Here is a 25,229-nt window from a genome sequence, read left to right as displayed (position 1 = left end):
TTTAGATCTCAGGAATGTGTGTTCCTTGGATATTCTTCTTCACACAAAGGGTACAAGTGTCTTGCTAGTGATGGTCGAATTTACATCTCTAAAGATGTACAATTCAATGAATTCAAGTTTCCTTATTCTACTTTGTTTTCCTCAGAATTTCCTGCTTCCAATCCTTCTTCTGTGTCTTCTGTTATTCCTGTTATTTCTTATGTGCCTTCTTTGCAGCAACCAATCCCTTCACCTCATCATTCTCATCCCACTGCATCTCATCTCCTAATTCAGTTGATTCCCTGCAGTCACTGCCCAATTCACCAGTTCATAGTGCTGCCACTGTCTCAGAACATCCTGCAGCCTCTGGAACTGTCTCTCCCAATGCAGTTTCCAGCACATCTTCCTCAGATCATTTTGCTTCTGTTTCTTCCATCCCAGCTACTACAACAGGCTCTTCTCAGCCTCAACAAGTGACCAATGTGCATCCTATGCAAACTAGAGCAAAGTCTGGTATTGTTAAGCCTAGACTCCTTCCCACTTTGCTTATGGCCCAAGCAGAACCAATTACAACAAAACATGCTCTTAAGGATCCAAAGTGGATGGCTGCAATGAAGTCAGAGTATGATGCACTCATGTCCAACAATACATGGACTTTGGTCACTCTTCCCAAGGGCAGGCATCCAATAGGGTGTAAATGGGTTTTTAGAATCAAAGAGAATGCAGATGGGTCAGTAAATAGATATAAAGCCAGGCTAGTTGCCAAGGGTTATCATCAAGTGAAAGGCTTTGACTATGCAGAAATCTTTTCTCCAGTAGTAAAGCCAATCACCATTCGTTTAATTCTCACTTTGGCTGTTTCCAAAAGGTGGCATATTCACCAACTGGATGTGAATAATGCTTTTCTTCATGGGGCTCTCCAAGAAGAGGTTTACATGCAACAACCAGCTGGATTTCAGAATTCTGACAAAACACTTGTGTGCAAGCTAAATAAAGCCTTATATGGGCTTAAACAAGCTCCTAGGGCTTGGTTTGACAGGTTGAAGGCAGCTCTAGTCAAGTATGGGTTCAAAGCAAGTTGTTGTGATCCCTCTCTCTTTACTTTTCACAACAAGTCTAATGTCATCTACATACTAGTCTATGTGGATGATATTATCATCACTGGCAATTTCTTGCCCTTTATTCAAGAAGTGGTTCAAAAACTGAATTCAGAATTTGCTTTGAAGCAATTAGGCCAGCTGGATTATTTTCTTGGTGTTCAAGTTCATCACTTGCAAGATAGATCTCTTCTCCTAACTCAAACTAAATACATAGGTGATCTCCTTGAAAGGGCTGACATGGCTGAAGCTAAAGGCATCTCTACACCTATGGTTAGTGGTGCTAGACTTAGTAAACATGGGGCAGATTATTTTTCAGATCCTACACTCTATAGATCCATTGTTGGTGCCTTGCAATATGCAACATTGACCAGGCCTGAGATTAGTTTTTCAGTGAACAAAGTGTGTCAATTTCTCAGCCAACCTTTGGAGGAGCATTGGAAGGCTGTCAAGCGCATACTTAGGTACCTCAAAGGTACTATTCATCATGGTTTACACATCAGGCCTTGTTCTCTGCACTCTCCAGTCTCTTTGGTGGCTTACTGTGATGCTGATTGGGGGTCAGACCCTGATGATAGACGGTCAACCTCTGGCTCTTGTGTCTTTTTTGGTCCAAACTTGGTCACATGGACTTCTAAGAAGCAGACCTTGGTAGCCAGGTCCAGTACAGAGGCAGAGTATAGAAGTTTGGCTAATACTTCTGCTGAGTTATTATGGATACAATCCTTATTACAGGAATTGCAAGTTCCATTTACAGTTCCTAAGGTTTTCTGTGATAATATGGGGGCTGTTGCTTTGACTCACAATCCTGTTCTCCATACTAGGACAAAGCATATGGAACTTGATATCTTTTTTGTTCGAGAGAAGGTTCAAAATCAGTCTCTTTTTGTTCATCATGTCCCTTCTGTTGATCAGATTGCTGACATCTTTACAAAGGCCCTCTCTCCTACTCGTTTTGAAGACCTTAGAAGCAAACTCAATGTGCGTGAGAAACTTGTTTCTCACCTACCTTGAGTTTGAGGGAGGATATTAGAGTATATGTATCAACATGGCCTTGCTGACATGGCAAGCCATAACAGAATCAGTTAGTGGCCTTGCTGACATGGCAAGCTATAACAGAATCAGTTAGAGTAGTTAGTTAGCTTTTCCTTATGATAGCTTGCTGCGCAAGCTTCTTCTCTCTCTATATATAGCTTGGATCTCTTTCTGTAATATCAACCTTTCATAATTCAATATTACAATTCTGTTATACAGTTAGATTTTTCTATTATATGACATTCTAATTTTTTGTCGGTTGCACGAATATCAATTTATGCAACAAGGGTTTCTGAAATTCTGGTTCACGCACAGGACAGATGTCGAACCAAATGTCTAGGACATCTGGCACAACGTACAACAGATAACAGCAGAAGTGCAGCACAATATTAAATCAACAAAAAACAATAAAGAACACAGAGAATTGTTAACCCAATTCGGTGCAACATCACCTACATCTGGAGGGCTTCAGCCCGAGAAAGATAATCCACTATTATAGAGAATCAAGTACACAAAAGGTCTTAATTGAACAGCCTGTGTTCACAGCCTTTCTTACTTATTTCTGCCTGTGGTTTATTACTTAGGTCTCCCCCTAAGTATGAGAACCCCTCTCACTTTCTCTCACAATCACTGCCACAGTGATTGAACATGCAAAAGCAATATAAGATGAAGAGATTACAACTCAACTAAAACAAACCAACTCTAAGCCTTATGATCAACAATGATGGCAGTAGAGTAGTGTACAAATAACAGAACAAGGACTCACAAAACACAAACCCTAAAAGCACAATTCTTTGATGCCCAACAACCACCTAGCAACTAGGGTTAAACCTCTTTAAATAGTCATTCTTCATGTCTTGATCTTCAATGGGCTTGCACGAAAATAGAGTCCACAAAATAGATCTGGAACAAATCTTTCAAACCAGTAACAAATCTTATCAAATAAGATTTGAACAAAAGATAGCAACTTTCACAATTTAAACAAATCAAATCCTCTTCAGTAGATTTGATTCCACTATAATATATTCCAGATAGCACACAGAAGCTTCTTCAACAACTCTAACTTGAATACCATGTAATCAAAGCACAACTTCACAGATAACTTAGCCAACTCATATCAGATCCACAGGGACACATGTCATAGTCAAGATGTTACAACATCGTGCCCGACATGTTGGCAAAAACACACTTAGCTAAAATGCAGACAATCATGAACAAATGAACAATAGTTTCAATTTAAGACTTTTTGACTATTTTTCTTAGCATTTCAGACTCTTCTATTTTATATGTTGTTTAATATGTTGGTAATTCTTCATATCTATCATTTGTGCTTTTGTCGTCATGTTCATGAAGAATGTCAAACGAGTTCCCGTTGATCTCAATCAAGCTTAGAAGAAAATACTTTTGTCCACTTTGTTCATCATTTCTGACTCTTCTATTCCATTTGTTGTTGATTTTATTTTTAATAATCAAAATATTAATTGATGTATCAAATACAATAGACATATTCCCCGTGCAACGCGCGGGTACAAAACACTAGTTAGTGTTAAAGATATAAAAAAAGTATAAAACGTATCTTGAAGATGAAAAGAGATTAAGCTACATAATCAAAAGGGTTGTTTTGATGGAGCCTTGCACCTCCATGTTACCCAAAAAGGGTTGTTTTGCTTGTGGCTTGGATTGAAGGTTAAAAGATATTCAATGTATGTTTATTTCCAATTCAAGTTAGGGTTTGTGTTAAAATAAAAGACCATGTTAAATTTCCAATTTAAGGACCAAGTTGAAAGTTGGAATTAAGGAGAAGTTGGATGCATAACTGCAGGTATCATGAATCTCTCGAGTTGCGCCGTAGTGGCTTTACCCACATGCAAGAAGGTAATTAGGATGCTCTTATGCTGGCTAACATGTTCCTCAGAAACAAGGCTCCCAAGGTTGGAATTTGGAACTCAAATGAAATAGCAACATTAGAAGAGCTATTTTAAAAGAAAATAGGCTTAATTGCACTTTTGCTCCCTGATCTTTCACCTTTGTGCGATTTACCTCCCTCATCTTTAAAATGAGCGAATTCCCTCCCTCTTCTATTAATATGTGCGATTTAGGCCCTTCCGTTAGTTAGCCGTCCAATTACTAACGGCGGTTGCTATTTTCACCCTCCCTTTTACTAACCACACCCCCATATCAGAAATAAAAATAAAAATAAAATAAAAAAATGGAGGTAAATCGCACAAAGGTGAAAGATCAGGGGGCAAAAGTGCAATTAAGCAAAAAAATAAAAAATAAATTAAATACAATTAATAGAAAATAAAAAAAAAACTGAAAAAAATATTTTTATAAAAATCAAAGAAAAAATAATAAAATAAATGAAATAAGTTAAATACAAATAATAGAAAATGAAAAAACATTTTTATAAAATCAATAAAAAAACTGAAAAAAATATTTTTATAAAAATCAAAGAAAAAAATGTTTTTATAAAATCAAAGAAAATAAAATATTTTTTTAATTGAAGATAGAAATTTAAAAATAAAATAAAAGAATAATTATTTTTAATTTAGTGTAGGTGGTGCAAATAGAAACAAATTCTTCTTTTATTTTATTTTTAAATTTCTATCTTCAATTAAAAAAATATGTTATTTTCTTTGATTTTATAAAAACATTTTTTTCTTTGATTTTTATAAAAAAAATTCAGTTTTTTCTTTGATTTTATAAAAATATTTTTTCATTTTCTATTAATTGTATTTAACTTATTTCATTTATTTTATTATTTTTTCTTTGATTTTTATAAAAATATTTTTTCAGTTTTTTTTAATTTATAATTTTTTTTATTTTCTATTAATTTTATTTAATTTATTTCGTTTATTTTTTATTTTTATTTCTGATAAGGGGGTGTGGTTAGTAAAAGGGGGGGTGAAAATAGCAACCACCGTTAGCAATTGGACGGCTAACTAACGGAAGGACATAAATCACACATATTAATAGAAGAGGGAGGGAATTCGCTCATTTTAAAGATGAGGGAGGTAAATCGCACAAAGGTGAAAGATCAGGGAGCAAAAGTGCAATTAAGCCAAGAAAATATGTGTATTTTACCAAGAGAAGGTAAATTTGATTGCCTATAGATGAGGAGATTAAGGCCAGATCATTATCCCTCCCACTGAAGGGAAAACAAAAACTGTCACAGTCTATTGTCTAGCCACCTCTCTTTCCAACCCCAACCTCTATGCATTTAGGATCTCCCTCATCTTAAGGCTGTTACTCAAATACAAAAGAAACATAAAATGTGCATTACTTTCCATATCTGTATATTACACAAGGATTAGCCTGTATTCTTGAAAAAACTTCTGCAGCCTAACTCAGAACTTTTAAGTTTTAACCCCTATGATCCATTCCCGAAAACACATACAAATACGACTTAAAATGAGCAAGTATTGCAAAAAATGTAACAGTTACATAAAATTTACAAGGTAAACACATGAAAAAAAAACACTTATGGAATTAACATCCACTTAATGACAGCATAAAATCTGGAAAAGGAAATATAACCCTCAAATTATTGGGGGAAGTCAAGACTACTTAGTCAAGTTTCCCCAATTAGTAAGGCTTGCTGTATAGACCAAGCAAGGATTTCTCCCTTTCCTGTACTCTCTTCCTTGCAGCCTCTCTTGCCTTGAGAGCTGATTTTTCTTCTTCAGAGACAACCTTGGGTTTTTCACCAGGTCTTTTTCTCTTACCAAGAGAAAGAGATGAAGGAGCAGCTTTTACATTTCTCGTGGGATTCAAAGAAGTTGTAACAACTCTCCCAGGTAAAGGTCCATTATGAGGCTTGTTTCCTTTGTTTGATTGTGAAGTTGACGAGGCCTTTTTCGTAGTTGAAGCAAAGTGAGGTGAGGCATATGCTTCTTCCTGGGTCACCCACTTGCCTGTTGAAATTTCTCTAAGTAAATAAGCCATCCACTTTCAAGTATAAACTTAATATTACTACAGGTAAAGTATGTTTAGTCCCTCTAAAATATCAAATACTTTGTTTTAGTCCCTAATTTAAAAAATGTCCCACTTTGTTCTTTCATTTTTTTTATAAAAATAGTCTGACTCTTGTCCTTGACATTAATAAGATGATGATCCAAACCATACAAAAACAGGTGGTATCAATAGTAAACAACATTTATGGGCACTTGCCCGTTGTCTAACATACATCAGTTTGCACCAAAATCTAAAATATAGAATTAAGAAGTATCTGTTGAGGACTAGAATGAGACTATTAAAAAAAAATGAGGTGTTTCAAAAGTCAGGGACAAAACTTAATATTGACAATTTTTAGGCATTAAAAAATACTACAATCTATTATAATTTACATGTAAATCAAATATAACTCATACAGTCATACCTATGGCGTCAGAGTAGTAAAATCCCGACTTCGGATCATAATAAAATCCATTTGTTTTATGGTAGTAATAGCCTGAACTGCTTTCAAAGTCCCATTCTACGAAATCAAATCATCCATTGAAAATCAGCGTTAAAGACCAAATATCAATACAGCAATAATGAAAATCACTGACATCTATTTTGATCTGGGTTTGTGTCCATGACCCAATGTATAAAGCTGCATGGATATACCAGATTAAACGGTTATGCAGAGAAAATGAAAATTCAACAGAAAAGATCATGAAGATAATTAGAAAACAAGTGAGAGTAGACCAAGTTTCTTAAAAACAACAGACTACCATACTTTTACTACCTATAATGAACTCCAACTCCTTATTTCCTTACTTCTTTTACTTTACTTCTGAAGTTAATTCTGTGATGAGTGCATCTTGCACGACATTCAGCTTCAAACTCTATGACTTGTTTGGCACATCCACTTTTACACGTATAAAAGTTCTGGCCTTTTACAAGTGTGATACTAAATTACTAATCATCTTAGCAGAGAAGTGTGGCATAAAATTTCTTTGCAATGCTTTGAAAGACCACAGAATGTTCAGTAATTTCTGGAGATGGGGCTCTCCTAATTGAGTTGACACCAAAATCCTTGTTTTCTTTGTAGAAGACACTAATCATTCCCTATAAAATCAGTCTAATAGGTCTAAACACAGCTCAAATGTCAAAATATGTATCAGATTATGCATATCAATTATTAACTAGAACTCTATCAAGAGAAATCAAATAAACAAAAGTTCATACTTACAACCTTCGGCATCCAATTCATGCCATTCTCTGGCTTCCTCAAGCTTTGCTTTATCCTTTTGATAGCTACGCTGTGCTTTCTGTATTAGAATACAAAGAAATAGATATGATCAAAATTTATATATAGATGATTATAATACATGCACTAACAGTATTCGAGTCATGTTTATATCTCAGACTTGCCAAAACTTAACCATTAATAGAAGTGTGATTATGTGAATGCCCTGCTACCAGTTCATTCCCGAATCTCGGAATACAGACAACATTTTACTTGAGGAATAACTTTGGGAATCCAATACCCTTCTTAAATATAAAAATCATTTATATGCTTTGCCTCAATAGTTTTAGCTTTTGCGTTGGTTCATGATATGGTATCACCCATTTCACCCAATAGCTTATGTTTTTTCGATGGCCAATTTGTGACATCAAAGCTCATCATGCTTCTTCCTGAATCCTCACATGAATCATGGATTCAATCCCATCATAACACTTCTAACTAGATTTAGCATATTTTGGTGGTTCTATTCCTCACATGAATCATGGATCAAGAAGTATACAATTATAAACTATCCCTTTGGCTCCTTGTGTCGAAAGTCTTCTTGACATGGAAATCAAACAATATATTCTGTTATTCTGTATAACACTGGTGCAAGTACGAAGATTTAATTGGTAATATTTGCATAGTGATATTTTCATAGTGATTTGGAATATTTGAATGATATAGTGGGATCCGCTTGAGATATAGAGAAAGTGTTGAAAAGAGAGTGTCAAAGAAAGTATTGCTAGCTATGAATATGTGCATTATGTGTTGGTCTAGCTAGAAAAGTTCTGCTCATTGGTTTTTACATTATCCAGCAGCAACTGCTATCATGAAGAATTTGCTAGCATATTTTGTGACAACTATATATGTTCTCTCACTTTGACTCAGTTCATTCTGATAACACTCATAGGCTTTGAGGCAGGAATAAGGAGGGTAAAATGCTATGGAAGCTGATGCAGACCACCCTGAAGTGTATGTGAGCAGCGAAAAAGGTGTGCACCTCATCAACTCAAAGAGAGAAAAGATGCAGTAACTAATTGCCGAGTAGTAAAAGGGTGGGAAACGTGAGTGTGGTTGTAATGTGTATATGATCCGAGAGGGCAAGAAGGGGAAGGGATACTGAAATTTGGAATTGGACTAGACCTCTCAAATACCAAGAGCCATTTCCTTTCATTTTCTCTTTGCTTACTAATATATCAACACACTCCAGGTTGTGTATTTAGTTGCTTTCAAACCTGTTCTTACATTTTTTAAAACATAATGCACATGGATTATAAAAACTAATTTTTCCATAACCTTAATATTCAACATAACTTTATTGGAACTCAGCTTTATAAAAACTAATTTTGCAACCTAATGCACATGGATTATAATATTATTGTTTCATGTGAGAGCTTGCATGTATTGCAGATAGCTTTCTCAGAAGAGCTTATTTTCATTTGTGATTTAATTGTTAATCATCACAGTGGTACTGATCACAGGGCTGAGTTGTTGTCAATTGACTTATTGATTAAAATAAAGTCAGTTGCTGTCTTATTGATATATGAGATATTTCATGTAGCATGAAGGGCATAGATATTTGAGTTAATAATATAATAAGGAGAAGAATATGGAAATTTTTTTACGAGTATTTACTAAAATATTAAGTAGATTCCACTTGAGAATAGGCTAAGAAACTTGCAAATAATCTTCAGAATAGACTACTAATGTAATTTTGAATTTCTCGGCTGGTTTACACCATATGTAAGTATGATTAATGACATATATATGTAAACTCTCTAGTACGTATTCCAATGAAATTAGACATAAGGCACGGACATGGAAATAAAGCTCATGCAAATGTTGAATATCATGAATAATCTCCCAGACAATGAAGAAAGCAGCATCAGCAACATAAAATAGGATGAGAAGTCTTACAGCTTCGATTTGCTCAAGGGCTTGAGCAGTTTCCTTATGCTCTTTCTCCTTGGCAGTATTCTCTTTTCGCATAGCAGCCAGCCTCTTGGCAACATTATCCTTGTGACGTGTACCGAGCTCATGATTTCTTATGCTCGAAGGATTGTTCGATATATAAATTTTGCAAAAATCACACCATTTGTTGCCCTGGCTGACCCAGTACTGAAAACAAGAACAAACAGTAAATAGATAAAAGTCAACAAAAACCATATAATGCATCCAAGCAATTCATCACAACCAACAAGCCTAACATTCACATATCAGAAAATTGTAAAAATTGTATGCACACAGCTAACACTTCCCCTAAAATATAGTTAGTGATTTTCTTCCTTCTGATTATGAGAATTGTCACAAAACAAATATATATATTTTTACATTAATTTGGATTTTAGATATATCACAATAGAACTAACTTCAAGATGAAATTTTTTTCTTTATTTTCCATGATGAGCACAAATTTGTGTACGGAAACACACATCTTTATTAAAAAAAATTGAAAATTGTATAAATTCTACGAATTGGGAATTGGGATTGGGGGTGAAGAAAGGGTTTACCTCAGTCATGACAACAAATTAGGGTTCGAAATCGGAGATTGTGAAGAAACTGACGAAAATTGGATTGAAGTGTAGTTGAGCAAAGTCAAGAGCAAACCCAAGATTCTTCAAATTTCAAAACCCTCACAAGCGCTGAGCAAAGTTCAGAATCAAAGCAAGGTCGAAGATGGTGACTTCTGAGTTTTTTTGTTTTTTGTTTTTCGAGGGAAAGTGCTATGAGAAGTGAAGAACGAAGCTTGGGCTTTAAGGCCCAGTCGATTGTGTCAAACTAGTCTTAGCTTCATATGACTGGGCTGGTAAAAAAACAAATTGGGAGCTTGTAGGTTCTGTTGTTTAAGGCATGTTTGATTTACCCTTTTTTTAAAACAGTTTTCAGTTGTGGGCCTAAAGTAATCTTTAGTCTACCTTCGTGTAGTTCTCTCTCCCACTGGTGGAGGCTTGTCCACCTCTGTGTAGACATCCCTACTTCTACGTAGGCGTTTGCTTTTTCCAGTACACTCTCCCTGACTCCTCCTCCTTTCAGTGCCACGAAACCATAACCCTTTTTCCCTTACCCACCCGTCTATTTCCTTCACACCTTGCACCCTCCCCTTCTAGGGCTACGAAACTTAACCAAACTATAATGTCTTGCCCTTAACCTCCCTAACCTCTTCACCCCACACCCTATCATCCATCCTTCCTTTCTTACCCAACCACTCGAATAACTTCTTTTTCCATCTTCATAGGTCATGAAACCTACAAATCAAAATGTTTGCTCAACACAATACACTACTAGCTAACGGTAATGAGGAAATCACAATCGTTATTCCAAACGAAGAAGTTGTTATTACTATTTGAGAGGCGTCCAAATAAAAATACAGTTAGGGAACTTATCACCTAGGTTTGGGGCTCTCTAACAACCCTCGGGATTAGCGACGTAGGATCAAACCTCCGCCTCTTCCAACTTCCTTCGAGGATGGAGATCTCGCGAATCCTCAGTGTGTCGCCATGGACGGTCATGGGGCATTTGATCAGTCTACATAAATGGATCCCAGAGATAACACTCCAAGAAACTTTGATCTGGTCCCTTTTTTGGATCCAACTACATGGACTCCCCCTAGCTGCTACACAACCAATCTCTTGTTCTGTTTTGTTCCAATTCAGTTGTGTATTTCTTGCTTCTTTCTCTTATGAATGCATTCCCTCAGAGCTTGTACTTCTTGCTGGCGAGATTATTTCCAATTCCTGTTAGATCGAACAACGCAGTCCTACCTCAATAGATACAGAGAAGAACATTCGTCGAGCTGCTTTACGTTCTCGTCATCCTCGTCAGCGTCCACTTGTTACACTTACCTTCCACTGAAAGGAGGCGTTTCATTGGAGGAACATCCAGTTATAGTTGTTGGTCATGTGAATGATTACTTTGTACAGGTATATTTTGGTTAAGTACTTTAATTTTTGATTGTTACACTCTCTTATCACGTTAAATAATTTATGTTTGGAAGTTATCTAATTTTATTGTTATACTTTCAAATGTAGCTCAAATTTAAGCTTGGACATCCTATGTCGCCACTTGCTCCCCAATGGGAGTGACATGCCAAACCACCCACCACCTACTGGAGTATCCCATATAAAGCACGTTTAACCACATCTATGGTTGAATTCACTGTTTGGATTCCTGCTACGAGTGGTCCTCGTGTTCCTATTCAGAATAACTACACAGACATCACTGAAGATTGATACTAGAACTCACTTCATGTAATGCATAATTTGTAAATTTGTGCCTATGACTTGAATTTGTAAATTTGCATGTTTTTAAGCCTATATTTAACTTTGATTTGACATATGTACCACTACCTAGAAATTCAAATATTTATTTCTGATTCAGTAGAATGTGCTTCAGAGGGGAGCCTAAGGGTTTAAGATTTCCTAGAGAAGGCTACTGATAGACTCTATTAGTTCAAAATATAGAATAAACATGCAAATATTTTCAATAAATAAGCTTGTATTTTGCCATCCACAAATGACAATTAAGCTACAATAAATAACATCTACATAATCACAAAGAATATTAGATGAACAGTTTTTGTAAAATATGTCAAAGACAATGGAGGGACTATTTTAAAACTTAAGCTATTAGAATGATTTTTTATTAACATCTTCAACAAGCACTATACTCAAACTCTTTGGACTTGAAACATAAACAAAAAATAGGACAACCTTTCATTGAAAAAGAATTGGAATATTCAGGTGTGGCAAACTCTAAATAACCATGTAAATTATATGTTGTCACTAACTTTAATTAAAAAAGTCTCTACAGACACATTTTTTCCTTCAAAACCAATTTTGGCAGATGCTACTTATCTTCTCCAGTTTTTGTCTCAAAATCAATTGTAGTCCACCTCTCAATAAACACAATATTTAGCGTGCTCGGATCAAGTTCTTTTTTCTCAAAATTAATTCCGGCACCACAAGGTAGTTGAAGAAACTTATCTCCATCATTGATTTTGGTTTAGAATGTTTTCTAAATATGTAATTCTTATGTTGTCGCGCGCTAACTTCAACTAAATATGTCTCCACTATTTTAGGCACATTGATTACTTTAGAAACTGGAACATAGTCTAAAAGAAAACATGAGTTTATTGTTGTGGAAAGCGGCTAAGATGGACAAATCATGCTATTTTGGGGAACAAGTTGTCTAAAATGGCTCAGGTTGGTTTCTATGAACAGATTGTATGTTTGAATTTTCATTGAATTCAATGTTGATTGATATGTTGTGGAAGTGAGATACATGGTCAATTCCTCCTTCAAAGAGAGAAGCTTCAGTAATGGTTAGGATCCTTTGATCATGTCCTTCAGTTCATTCTTGCGAAGGACTTAATTGATCCTTCACGTGGTTTTGTTGAGAATGATTGTGCTGATATCAATGTTGCACATGATGGAGACACCAATAGACATGAGTTTCATGCGAGAGATTTCGCAACCACTAGGATATGGTACATATGACTGAGGCTCTAGTACTAGGATATACTTCAATTCATTTTTTTTTCAAGAATAACTAGTAGTAGCATATACTTGTTTTCATCTTTTCCAAAAGCAACTATTTGTTGCTTTCCACTCGTATTTGTTTGATTCAATTTCCGAATGTTAAGACAAGGTATCATAATATATAGTTCATTTGAATAGCAATTTTGCATTCATAAAACACACCTATTATGTTTTTTTATAAGCAGCACACATATCATGTGACAATCATGTGAACTATATGTCTAAATATTAAAATTCAAAAATCTAGGAGGAATTTACTGTACACGAATTTTTTGTGGTGCAAAGTTGCACCACCCCTTTTGACCTTTTTTTTTAGGTCTTGACCAAGGTATCCCCACAGCCGACAACAATGAGACTAATCATTCGCCCCACAATCAGCGCACTAAGCGGTAGGGGGCTGGCCAAGGAGTTTTTTCTATTCGCAAGAGTTGGGATTCGAACCCCTTTTGACCTGCTACTGCAGGTTTTCTCGGTTTTTAAAAAATAAATAAAAATACATATTTCATATTGTCTATCAATATATATATATATATATTAATCACAAAAGTTAAAAATGATAAAATACAAAATTAGAAAAATAAACCCAGAATTATGGGTTCATGTTCATTATTCTTCTTTCATCAAACATCAAACACCTTCTCCTTCTTCCACTCCTTCAACAACCATCGCCAGATCCAACAAACCATCTTTATCATAACTCTCATTTGAAACTACATCCAAACCCTAATTATCTTCTTCTTCCCCCTCTCCCAAACTAAAATCCCTAATCAAATACAGAGGAAGCAGAGCATCAAGGATCTGCTCAAATTGCAAAATTGGTGAGAATTCTGCAGTCTTAGCCCTCACGCTAACCAAAAGCTTTGATTTTTTTTTTCTTTTGGGTTTGGAAGCGTAGCAACCTGCAGAGAGGAAGGGAGGAAGGGCGGTGGAGCACGACCCACATGATGGGTTTGCAAGGTTGGGTTTTTTTTTTGGTGGGGGGGGGGGTCTGATATGGGTTTAGGAGGTGAACCTTCCCCTCCCACCTTCACCATCACCATCACCTCCAAATATCCGATTTCAACTTCACCCAACCACCCTAAAGAAGATCGACGACCCAAAGCTTTTCTCTTTCGATTTTGTGGTGGTGGTGGGGTAGGGTTGTGGTTGAGACGGCTGGATCCAATTTGCACAAATTAAAACTTCTAGAACCAAAATTGCACGTTTTAAAAATCAGGGATCCAAATCGCACAATCGTTATACATCAGAGATCAAAAGTGCAATTAAGCATAGATTTTGATGTTAGTTTTGTAAAAATACATTAAAACAAGACTTCATCAAAAATTAGGCCCTAAACCTTCAAATAATAAAGTTCAAAAATCAAAGGGTAATGCTGGGTTGCACGACATGTGCTATGTACGACCCAACACTACCCATGATTTCCATCCACTAATCTGTTTTTTAATATAAAAAAATAAAATGCAAAATGTTGGAAATAACTGAAATCTAAACTGGTATCAGTCGTGGGATATAGCAGTGCTGAAAATCAAAATTTAAATTCCTAGGCGGGTCCCATAAAGTAGCACCACCGTTTTCCTCTCCAACCAGCTTTTCGTTTGGTACGACACTACTAAATTTAAAAAAAATGTAAAAAGAAAAAAAATTGGTTGGAGTAACCGGTTACCACCACAACTCTGCAGTGACCGGTTACCACCACAACCAATCCCACCACCACAACAAAACAACGGGAAGTGACCCAACACAACACAACCACTCTCTTGTTCTCTGTTTTGTTCCAATCTTCCTTCGCAAGCCGCACTTCACCACCGCCACAGAAACAGAAATAAATAGATCACCACCGCCACCAACAACCACCACCACCACCACCGCTAAAATCCCTAATTTGCTCAAATTAGGGTTTCGGAAAATGGATCAATCGTTTCTCGTCATGCTGTCGAATCTCCTCCACCTCCACAACTCCCTTGATCCCACCACCGACACTCTCTCCTCCGCCACCTCCGCCACCTCGCTCCTCTACTCCTCCTCCATTGCGCCTCTCCTCTTCTTCACCATGGCCTCCGTTTTGTCCTACGTCGCCTCCACCAAAGCCAACAACGCCTCCGACAACCGCGAAGGCAACCACCGCCGCCAGCCCGCTCCCAACGCCTCCGACTACTCCGTCTCCGCCTTCCGCGCCCTCTCCACCGAGCACATATGGTCCCTCGAAGCCCCTCTCCGTGACGCTCACTGGCGCTCCCTCTACGGCCTCTCATACCCAGTTTTCACCACCGTCGTCGACAAGCTCAAACCCCACATCGCGCTCTCCAACCTCTCTCTACCTTCCGACTACGCCGTCGCGATGGTTCTCTCCCGCCTCGCTCACGGCCTCTCCGCCACCACCGTCGCCGCGCGTTACTCCCTCGATCCCTACCTCGTTTCCAAGATCACCAACATGGTCACGCGCCTCCTCGCCACCAAGCTCTACCCTGAGTTCATCAAGATCCCCGTCGGCCGTCGCCGCCTCCTGGAAACCACCCAGGCCTTCGAGGAACTCACCTCACTCCCCAACATGTGTGGCGCCATTGACACTAGCCCTGTAAAGCTCCGGTCAACCCCCACCTCCAACCCCGCCACCTACCTCTGCCGCTACGGGTACCCCTCCGTTCTCCTTCAGGTTGTGTCCGATCACAAGAAGATCTTCTGGGATGTTTGCGTTAAGGCTCCCGGCGGCACCGATGACGCGACCCATTTCAGGGATAGTCTTCTCTACCACCGTCTCACCTCCGGGGATGTGGTTTGGGACAAGGTGATCAATGTGAGGGGTCATCACGTTCGGCCTTATGTGGTTGGTGATTGGTGCTACCCTTTGTTGCCGTTTTTGCTGACACCGTTTTCACCCAGTGGGATGGGTACTCCTGCACAGAACCTGTTTGATGGAATGCTCATGAAGGGAAGGTCTGTGGTGGTGGAAGCAATTGCATTGCTCAAAGGAAGGTGGAAGATACTACAAGATTTGAATGTGGGGCTTCACCATGCGCCGCAAACGATTGTTGCTTGTTGTGTGCTGCATAACTTGTGTCAGATTGCGAGGGAACCGGAACCAGAGCTGTGGAAGGAGCCTGATGAGAGTGGACCTCAACCCAGGGTGCTGGATAGTGAGAAGTCCTTTTATTTCTTTGGGGAAAGCTTGAGGCAAGCACTGGCTGATGATTTGCACCAAAAGCTATCCTCAAGATAGTTACTTACTTCATCACTTGGATTGTCCTCAGGGTGAAGTGAAAAGCCCTTTGATGGTGATGATGATGTAGAGTAGATTTTTGGCTTTGTTTTTTGCAGTTGTAGGATGCGTATCAGTGTAATTTTAATTTGGAACAACTTATGAGCTTGTGATTAGTAACTATTTGTAGAACTAGAATACAGGATGTCAGGATTTGATTGTGGATGTGGTGTACTCTACTAACATTGGATTTAAATGGAGTTGTTTTCTGACAGATTTAACTCTAAACACCTTGTTTGATCATTTCACTCTTTGGTTTCTCATGTTTTACCTCCCCTCCTCATTTTGGAGATTAATCAGTTAAAACAAATCACAAATCACACAGCACCTAATTACTGCATATGTTAGATTACTTTTTCTAATGTGAAAATTGCTTTTTGTTTTAACTCAATAATACATAGTATAATAGTACCATGGGAATAATCAAGGTAGCTAGACCAGTTAAAGCAAAGATGGGAATCCTAATCACCTGCATTAAGTTCTTTTCAAAATGCAGCTCTTGCAATTTTCTTTTTACGGTTCTAAACTTTTGTAGAATACTTATTTTTAGCTTTCTAACATGAAATTATTAACTTTGAAAGGTCTACAGAATATTTTAGAATCATATGATCCAACAAAGAACCAACAATTCCTCTCTTACCTAGAAGAGACCAACCACAGAAGTACAGTATCGGCACAAGAGTTGAAAGAACAATATATCTCTTTCCATACAATTAAAATCATTCAGCGGCTTCATTAATCTTTGGGTTTCTTAACCAGCCAAAACTGCCAATCATTTACCACCAAAATGGTCATTTGACAAGAAGAAATTGATTCAAAGAAGGTAAAACTAACAGTGATAAGACAAATAAGAGTAGAGATCTTAAGAGCAAGACTCGCAAATGTATTATCATGTATACAAGTGGCGGGGAATTATTACCACACCCATCTAAGACAACTAATTCTAACTCTACAATTCATATTAACTTAATTCTTAACCCACATATTTGTAGACTATTTTACAGTTTGAGCGCCTTCAAAAGAATCATCGTGTTACATATCGTTACGAAACTGTACTTCAATCGGCTGTGCTTTGCAAGAGCTTTAGATATCAAAGAAACAATCATCAGTTGCAGCAAACTAGATACAACTTCAAATATGACTCAGCCACATGTGACAGAGAAACTTCAGCATATCCGTGAGGCTTTGCATTACATCTTCATTGAGCCTTTGCTAGGCTTCGGCTAGATACACCATGTAATAATTTGACAAACCCTAGAAAGCTTAATTTCCCATCAGTGTGGCGTATCCAGTCATGAAGAACAACATGAACAGGGATAGAAGGACCAAGTCCAAGTTCCTAAAACATTCAAACATGATAGTGATTAGCCATATACTTGTGATTAATAGTTACCAATGTTCATGTTCCTAAGATTATTAACAAGGATCACATCCAACATAAAATCTTGAAAAAGGAGGAAAAAAGAACCCTAGAATCAATCTCAGTTCTAAAGGAAATAATTGTAAATGTGGCATTAAGAACAGTTACTATGACTGAAGGGTTTTAAACTTACTGAAGCAAGTTCTTCAATGACAATAGCCCTGTTTCCATCTTTCTCAAAAAGTTCGTATGCACAGCGGGCATGTTGTTCCCAACGATCAAGAGCTTCAAGTTGATGCACACTTAGTGCAGCTGCACAAAATTCTTCAAAATCCATCCTTCTATATTGTAATGAATTCAGCTGCCATGAAAAGGGGGCATAGAAGAAACATGAGACTGTAACTAGTAAGATTAAGGGTTATCTACATACACAAAAATGTATTATTACCGAGGAAAGAAAGTCAGTGACTCGAGACTCTTTCATGGCATCTGTTGCATATTTCATCAAGGCCTGCCCAGAAAAGAAGAATGAGAAAAACTTATAGAATCCAACAAATACTAAATTTCTGACCGGTTGAAGTGACGGTTAACCTTGTTAATGTTCTCTATAGATATGCTGCCATTTTTGCTCGGTTCCAACAATGCAAATTGCTCCCTCAAATAATAAAGTTCATCAGCAGTCAATGTCTTTGACAAAGCCTGCAAAACAGATGAATATAAATTAACTAATACAATCAAAACTAAAACTTCAATACTAACATATACCACTGTCTGTCTTGTAATGTTTAAGGAAAATATTGAAGGTGCAAAAAGCAAGTCATGCTTTTTCCACAAAAGGTGTAATTGTGAAAGAGTCTTTTTTTTTTCCTTTTTTTTCCGTCTTATTTCTCCCCCATGATTTCGGTTTTTCTCTCTCTTCTCACGTATACTCTCTATCTTCTCAGTTCTCACACATATGACCCAGTCATTTCATACCAAATAGAAAAAATCCTTTTAAAATAAAAGATAACCACAAGTTCAGGAAAAGAATAAAAAGTATCTGTCGTGTGAAGGTTACATATCCTTTTCATACATGAGACTTGAAATGAAGTTGAAATATTTCATTCCAACAGGAAGAAAAGCAACCATACAAAATTGGATCAACTTTTCTTTCACCAATAAAGATACTCACCCTTAAGGCTGCTTTACGCAAGGATGACGATCTCATATAAGACTTCATGAGCTTAAATATTAAAATATCAAGAGGAACTTTTATACTATTGTAACTCTGTATCCAAGGATGACCTGCAAAGAAAAGATTATTGTTGTAAGCTGAAAAAAAGTCTCACTATAACCTCACTGATGTTAGGGTAACAATAAAAACTCACTAAGCGCCTGAGCAGCAGAAATTCGCTTCCGTGGGTCCTTATTCAATAGGCGTTTGACAAAATCTTTTGCCTCTGAAGACAAAGTTGGCCAGGGAGCTTCGTCAAAGCTTGGATCAGCTTTCAAAACTGCCTTAAAAATACCAGACTCTGTTCGAGCCCAAAATGGGCGACTACCACATAGTAGAATATATGCTATCACGCCTATACTCCACACATCAGCCTCAGTACTGTAAGATCTGTGGAGCACTTCAGGGGCCACATAGTATGCACTTCCAACGATGTCATTAAGCCTTTCATCTGTATGACATGATATAGTAATTAAGATTGTTGCCAAACTCCGAGGCAAAAGATACTACTACCAAATACCGAATAAGGACTAGTGAAGGAAAACCTGGTCTGACAAAATCTGATAATCCAAAGTCTATAGCTTTTAACTCAGAACTTTCATCCTTTGACGTATACAAAAAATTCTGAATGTAAAAATGTAATGGGTTAGACAATAATAAGCAAAAATGTCCAAATCGAAATCCACATCCAATAATTCAATTTAATATTGAATGTAGTAGTTCTCTATATAACACAAAAAAGGGGTTTATCAGGCAAAACCAGTTTTTCCATGATCTTTTCTATTATTAACTTTCATTTTTGTATTCTAATACCTATTCTGAATAAGTTAGTTCAACGTTTGAGCCAGATCAAAGTGACTAGTGTCCTCAATGAAACTGCAAAATGTCGGATGATACTGATGGATTATATTTTACCTATTTTGAATGATATTTGAAAAAGAGCAGTTGTTCAAGAGAAAGACTAAATTAAAGGTGATTGAGGAATTCTAAAATCCATTCAGCTGAGGAGAAGCTGACTGACTAGCTAGGACTCATCATGCAGAAAAGTAGGTAAGCTTGATCAAACGTTTTACAACGCCTGCAAGCCAAAAAAGGAAAACATAGAAGTGCCGCACGGGTTTATAACAATTCTACATTAACATGTCCATGTGACACATGATTAATGGATGATTTTTTTTGAAAGAGGGTGTAATTAACCCATCCATGCTCGGCTTACAATTTCCCTCCCTAGCGAACGATATAGATGTGTTGGTGAAAATTATAAAAGAAAAGCTTATGCTCACCTCGGGCTTAAGATCTCGGTGCACCACACCCTGAAGATGGCAAAATGCTACAACATTTAGTATCTGTACCATGACAGCCTTTGCATCATCTTCTGAGTATTTCCCTCCTCTAAAGAAGAAATAAACCATGTAGTTAGTGAGTGGCAAGGTGCAGTGCAAATAAAAAACAAAGGATAGGGCTGCTGTTTTATGAATTACCTTGATAGTATCATATCTAAAAGCTCACCCCCTTCACATAACCTGAAATGTCAGTATGAAACCAGTTATTAAAGGAAAAAGCAAAAAATCTTATCACGGGCAATGGCCATTCAAATCGACAGAAGTTTTTAAAACCTAATATGTTACTTTGGAGTATCCAAGTGTGTGTGTGTGAGGGCACATATGTCTAATTGTCTATGCAAGTATGTGAGTATTTATAACTTGACTTAAATGCACTTTTAGACCCCCAAGTTTACATTTTTTGCGATTGTTGACCCTGATCTTATTTTTCTACGAATCGAGACCCTCTCAAGGCAAAAAGACCAGCCATCTTCTGCATGCAAATTGCCTAGAGAGGGTCTCATTTCGTAGAAAAATAAGATCAGGGTCAAAAATCGCAAAAAATGTAAACTTGGGGGTCCAAAAGTACATTTAAGCCTTATAACTTCACTGCCACTAAAATATAAATGGACAAGGAAAACAAATGTACTAAACTTACTCCATTACAATGTAGACATTCTCTTGGTCTTCAAATGCATCATAGAATTTTACCAGATTGCTATGCCCATTCAAAGCTCGCAATATTTTCACCTCCCTTCTCACATCTTCAATTGCAATTGCTGTAGTCATCTGGCAACAAAACGAGAGAAGATGAGTACATCATTTTGATATCAGCAATGCTAATTGGCACAAGTAATACAATGCACGAGAGCAACGAAGATCTATTTGCATGTTGATTATATGAAGAATTCAAACTACTGGTGGTTAATTTTTGAAAATCAATTCTTCTCAACAAATTTAAATCAGGCATTTACAGCGCACGAAACTTGTTGTGCCTTAGAGCATTTTCCTTTAAATATTTATCAACCAATACGATTTACATGTAGTTTTCCTTGTGCAAAATTTTACTTAGGTCAGGGAAACTAACATAAAATGACACCATGGGTGATAGAAGTTGCATACATCACTGACCATGGAGAAGTCCCAAGTTTGACTCATAAAGAACAGCATCATCCAGGGCAATTTTAATTGCTATTGGCTAATTCCACAAGTTTAAGACAAAGCACCCCAATAAGTTTAATCAAAATTTAGCCAACCAAATAGACTGACAATTGACAAACTAATACAAAAACACCAAGTCCAAGAAAAACTTTGACTATGTCCGAATATCCTACTCAAAGATTCATCAACATCACATCCTTTTACACAAGGGACAAAAACAACCTGAAACTTCAAGGTTTGTCCAGCAGATAGGTGAATCACCCAAACATGTAGGGATTTCAGGCCTAATGCAGTATTGCCACGTGTACCAAGTGATTCATTTCAGTTACACAGCAAAATGCAACTATGATTGTGTGAATTGTGATGAGACAAAAACACAGAGTTGAACAGGATTAACCTTTGATTTTGGGATGACCTTCACAGCCACTTGCTGACCCTTGAGCTCACCCTTCTTGAACTTAGCAGAACAAGTGTACCCAAAATGCCCTCTACCCACTTCATCCCCAACCTCCAACCTACTACTAAACTCCTTCGAGAATCCAAACCTCTTGTCCAGCTCCGCCGCGCCTCCATCCGCCTCCGCCTCCTCCGGTATCGAGTCAGCGGTGGAGGTTGCCTTCTTCCCCTGCCTCCTGGCCAACACAGCCCTTATATGCTTCGCCGGAGACGGCGGAGGAAAGGGTCGCCGGAAGAATCTCCTCGGCGTCGAGCTCGCACTCCCCGCCGGCACCGGAGACTTCTTCAAAAACCTCGCCGGGCTAGGACTGTAGAACGGAAAAAACGGCGACTGCTTCCCGGCGACGACCTCATCCTTCCGGCGGTGGTTCCCGGCGTCAGGACTCAACGGAGTTCCCGGGATCCCTGAAGGGTCAGCTTCCGGTTCCCGAATAGCGTAGGGGTTCCGCTTCTCCGGCTTGGAAGTGCAAACCCCCATTGCTGAACGATCACGGAAGCTTCACTAGTGAATCATAGTTGAACCCATTTGGAAAAAAAAAATCTGGGTGTTGCAATTGTTCTGCTAAAGATTCAAGCTTTGGAAGAAATTTGAAGTGGGTCGAACGAAGCTTTCAAAGAGAGAAAGAGAGAGAAAAAGGGTGGGTGAGTGGGTTTTGTGAAAGAGAAGATGAATTGAAGAAGAAGAAGAAGAAGGAGGAAAATCTCACAAGACACGTGGCACGCACGTGAGAATCGATTTGTGGGTGTTCATTGAATTTTGGTTGTGAAATTGAAGGGGAGTTTCATGAATTTAGCGACGGTGGTTGATAATTGATGACGGAGATGGTGATGAGAATTGAGAAATTGAGAGTTGAATTGACAAAGGGGGAGTGTATCGTAGTATATGAATATTTTCATGAATTTAGCGACGGTGGTTGATAATTGATGACGGAGATGGTGATGAGAATTGAGAAATTGAGAGTTGAATTGACAAAGGGGGAGTGTATCGTAGTATATGAATATGAATAATGTTGAGTACACCGTCAATTTTCACTTCCACTTTGTATAAATGTGAAGAGAAATTAGAAAAATAAGTGTTACGATATATGATGTGACGAAAAATGTAAAATATTAAAAGAAAAATGATTGAAAATGAGATGAAAGAGAAAATGAAATAAAAATATATCACTACTCATTGAAAATTGAATTGTGTTGTATCTTTATCTATTGTTTATTGCCACAAGTTTGGTTACATATTGTTCCCCTTTTTGTCTGATAATGAACCAACGATGCCGTAGGGAGAGAAATATACAACTATTATAGAATATGATAAATTTTTTTGAGGAAAATAAGATAATGATGATTGTCATAATGAATGAGGGCATGGCAACAAAATGTCAAATGCTGAAAAACAAAGCAAAAAGGGGTAGTTATCATTGCAAAAAAAATGGTGTGTTTCATTTGAATGGTTAAGAAATTAGAGAGTGAAGTACAAACCACTAATTTTTTTGGTAGTTACAAACCACTAATTAAATAAGAGGGAAACAGCTTTCAATTATTTAATTTTTCCTTGAACCAACTAATCCCACTCGTTATTTGGCTTGTATAAGTAAACTCCAAATTAAGAGCTTTAGTATATTCTTCACTTCATTAACCACATTTTTTTGAAAGTTAGGTCCCTGTTCTCGGCTAAAAATTTAAGTTGAGAATTGTCAAAAACCCACATTTTAAAAGACACACTTCAACACATTTTTTGTGATTGAATTATTTTCTAAAGGTTTCTCTAATTTTTAAAAAGAAGTTTAATGAATATGCACGACCAGTGTAAATGATAATCAACCATTTTATATCACTTAGGATAAATTGTTACATTAATCGCGTATCTACCATTTTTTGTTTAAAAACTGTGTTAACTTTTTAAAAAATAAATCAAATAACCAGAAGTACGTTGCAGTATGTCATTAAAAGATTATATAACTACAATCATTTTAAAAAAGTTTGGGAGTGCATCATCCCTGACCTCTTGGCTCAAATCAGAGCTCTGTCCCTTCCGAAGGTACAAATTATTTATATTATTCAATAAGATGATATCAGAAATGTAATGAACACATAAAGAAGAAATACAGAAATTAGAAAAGAAAAAAAAAAGACCCACAGAAGTGACGCATATCGTATTTAAAATTATACTAGCTTTTATACAACTACAATTAGAATATTAAAAAATCTCACGTAATTTGTTTTACCTGTTTCTGTTTGAAACGCATATAATATTCTCACAACTAATCCATAAGCTTTTGAGCCACACCAAAATATAATAATTGTATTTTATACCGTCCATAATCCATTCAGTCTAAGATCTGTTCTTCTCTCGGGACTCATACGATTCTGGTGCATGAAGGTAACTTGATTTGCGAGGGTCCTATGATTTGTCTTTCACATGGAAGCAATTTAAACTATTAAGTTAACAATGTACAATTGTACATGTAAGACAAATTTATAAATTTCCTGACTAACACAGCTTGGAGGTTCTCACCCATGTGCAGGGCCAACTTCTCAGCTATTAGACAGAGTACTTAGCAAGCAATCCCTTCTATCCTTCGTTTGGTAATTCTGTATGGTGTTCACGAAAAAGCTCTATGAACTAGGTCACTAAACCAAATGTATTGCTCTGCCTTAAGAATTCTCAAACAAATATGGTTTGTACAAAGAGTGAGAGCTCCTTTATAAATGATAAGGGCGTCTTAATGATAGTCTGAAACAAGGGGAGGAGATTGTGCGATTACATTCATGCGGAGGCGAGGATTAGAGAGTTACAATTATGTGAGATGAGAGACTAAGGAGTCTAATATTGAGGATGCGGGGGGTGAATCTGGACGTCCTTTTTAAAGGGTGTGACTAACTGGAGTCTCGTGTACTTGGTCAACTTGCTAAAGATCTAATGTGATTCTTGCAACTTAGTCGATCAAACCATTCTCTAATGGTCTACAACCCCTCAAGGTCAGGAGTCAAGAAGTCTCGGCGGCAAAAGCCTTGCGGTATTGTCTAGAGGTGGTTGACTTAGGCCTCCACGTGTTCTTCGTCTTGGGTCGGGCATACTCGGGTTATCTGATCAATTCTGCAACTCATAACAGTCTACAACCCCTCAAGGCTTGGAGCTAAAAAAATTGTGTCGTCTATTCCCATGGTTGTGGATTGTCTCCTATGGGCCTTGTGAATTCTAAGTTCTGGGTATCGGCCTTCATTCGCACAATTCAACCTTTGGTGTTCAGGCCTCTTGATGGGACACCTAACACGTGTCACGTGTTGGTGGGTGGTAGGTGAAACGTTGAGTTGGATCTTCACCATGTGGGTGAATCTTGACCCCTCATTTTTTATTATTTCATTTACGCTTACTAAAGTGTCGTTACTTCTTGTATATGTTTTTTTTTGGAAATTTAAAGTAAGGGTTAATGAAGATTACCTTGAATTGATACTTGACAACAAGGGGTCGCGTAAGTTTCCCTTTATTGGTCGACTTCCCCGAAAGTAGTCGAGAAATCCGACCTACCCCAATTTGAGATATTCAAAAATAGCACAAGAAAGTGGGGGGGGGGGGGGGGGGGAGTTTTAATTGTATCAT

General features: G+C 37.4%; 3 protein-coding genes across 3 annotated transcripts; 1 reads left to right on the top strand and 2 right to left on the bottom strand.

Annotated features, from left to right (window-relative positions):
• Positions 1 to 5,366: 5,366 nt before the first annotated feature.
• On the bottom strand, positions 5,367 to 10,060 carry LOC130714905 (zinc finger protein ZOP1). The gene is made up of 5 exons (XM_057564882.1): positions 9,837 to 10,060; positions 9,244 to 9,444; positions 7,291 to 7,366; positions 6,490 to 6,585; positions 5,367 to 6,025 (listed from the first exon to the last, which is right to left on the bottom strand). Exons 1-5 carry the CDS (start codon positions 9,843 to 9,845, stop codon positions 5,697 to 5,699), a joined length of 711 nt encoding a protein of 236 aa, XP_057420865.1. The 5' UTR covers positions 9,846 to 10,060; the 3' UTR covers positions 5,367 to 5,696.
• Positions 10,061 to 14,411: 4,351 nt separating this feature from the next.
• Positions 14,412 to 16,333, top strand: LOC130713682 (protein ANTAGONIST OF LIKE HETEROCHROMATIN PROTEIN 1). Its single transcript, XM_057563476.1, has one exon. It carries the CDS (start codon positions 14,770 to 14,772, stop codon positions 16,078 to 16,080), a length of 1,311 nt encoding a protein of 436 aa, XP_057419459.1. The 5' UTR covers positions 14,412 to 14,769; the 3' UTR covers positions 16,081 to 16,333.
• A 625-nt stretch (positions 16,334 to 16,958) lies between these two features.
• On the bottom strand, positions 16,959 to 22,585 carry LOC130710806 (CDPK-related kinase 5-like). Its single transcript, XM_057560174.1, has 11 exons — positions 21,573 to 22,585; positions 20,673 to 20,803; positions 20,174 to 20,215; positions 19,976 to 20,084; positions 19,238 to 19,316; positions 18,847 to 19,143; positions 18,651 to 18,763; positions 18,071 to 18,178; positions 17,928 to 17,990; positions 17,673 to 17,840; positions 16,959 to 17,458 (listed from the first exon to the last, which is right to left on the bottom strand). The coding sequence occupies exons 1-11, from the start codon at positions 22,107 to 22,109 to the stop codon at positions 17,318 to 17,320; spliced, it is 1,788 nt and encodes a 595-aa protein (XP_057416157.1). The 5' UTR covers positions 22,110 to 22,585; the 3' UTR covers positions 16,959 to 17,317.
• Positions 22,586 to 25,229: the final 2,644 nt, after the last annotated feature.

This window comes from Lotus japonicus, chromosome 4 (genome assembly GCF_012489685.1).
Source record: "Lotus japonicus ecotype B-129 chromosome 4, LjGifu_v1.2".
Taxonomy (NCBI): Eukaryota; Viridiplantae; Streptophyta; class Magnoliopsida; order Fabales; family Fabaceae; genus Lotus; species Lotus japonicus.
Note: the sequence above shows the minus strand (reverse complement) of the source record. Positions and strands in the feature narration are given on the sequence as shown.

What these genes read in the sequence shown, in the direction of transcription:
- LOC130710806 (XM_057560174.1), bottom strand. Translation starts at nt 22,109, where the DNA reads ATGGGGGTTTGCACTTCCAAGCCGGAGAAGCGGAACCCCTACGCTATT. An exon ending in TGCGTAAAGCAGCCTTAAGG is followed by an intron (nt 18,179 to 18,650) that starts GTGAGTATCTTT and finishes TCTGTTTTGCAG; the next exon opens with GCTTTGTCAAAGACATTGAC. An exon ending in TCACTGACTTTCTTTCCTCG is followed by an intron (nt 17,841 to 17,927) that starts GTAATAATACAT and finishes TTTTCATGGCAG; the next exon opens with CTGAATTCATTACAATATAG.
- LOC130714905 (XM_057564882.1), bottom strand. An exon ending in CCCTTGAGCAAATCGAAGCT is followed by an intron (nt 7,367 to 9,243) that starts GTAAGACTTCTC and finishes ATTCTAATACAG; the next exon opens with AAAGCACAGCGTAGCTATCA. An exon ending in TTACTACTCTGACGCCATAG is followed by an intron (nt 6,026 to 6,489) that starts GTATGACTGTAT and finishes AAATTTCAACAG; the next exon opens with GCAAGTGGGTGACCCAGGAA.
- LOC130713682 (XM_057563476.1), top strand. Translation starts at nt 14,770, where the DNA reads ATGGATCAATCGTTTCTCGTCATGCTGTCGAATCTCCTCCACCTCCAC.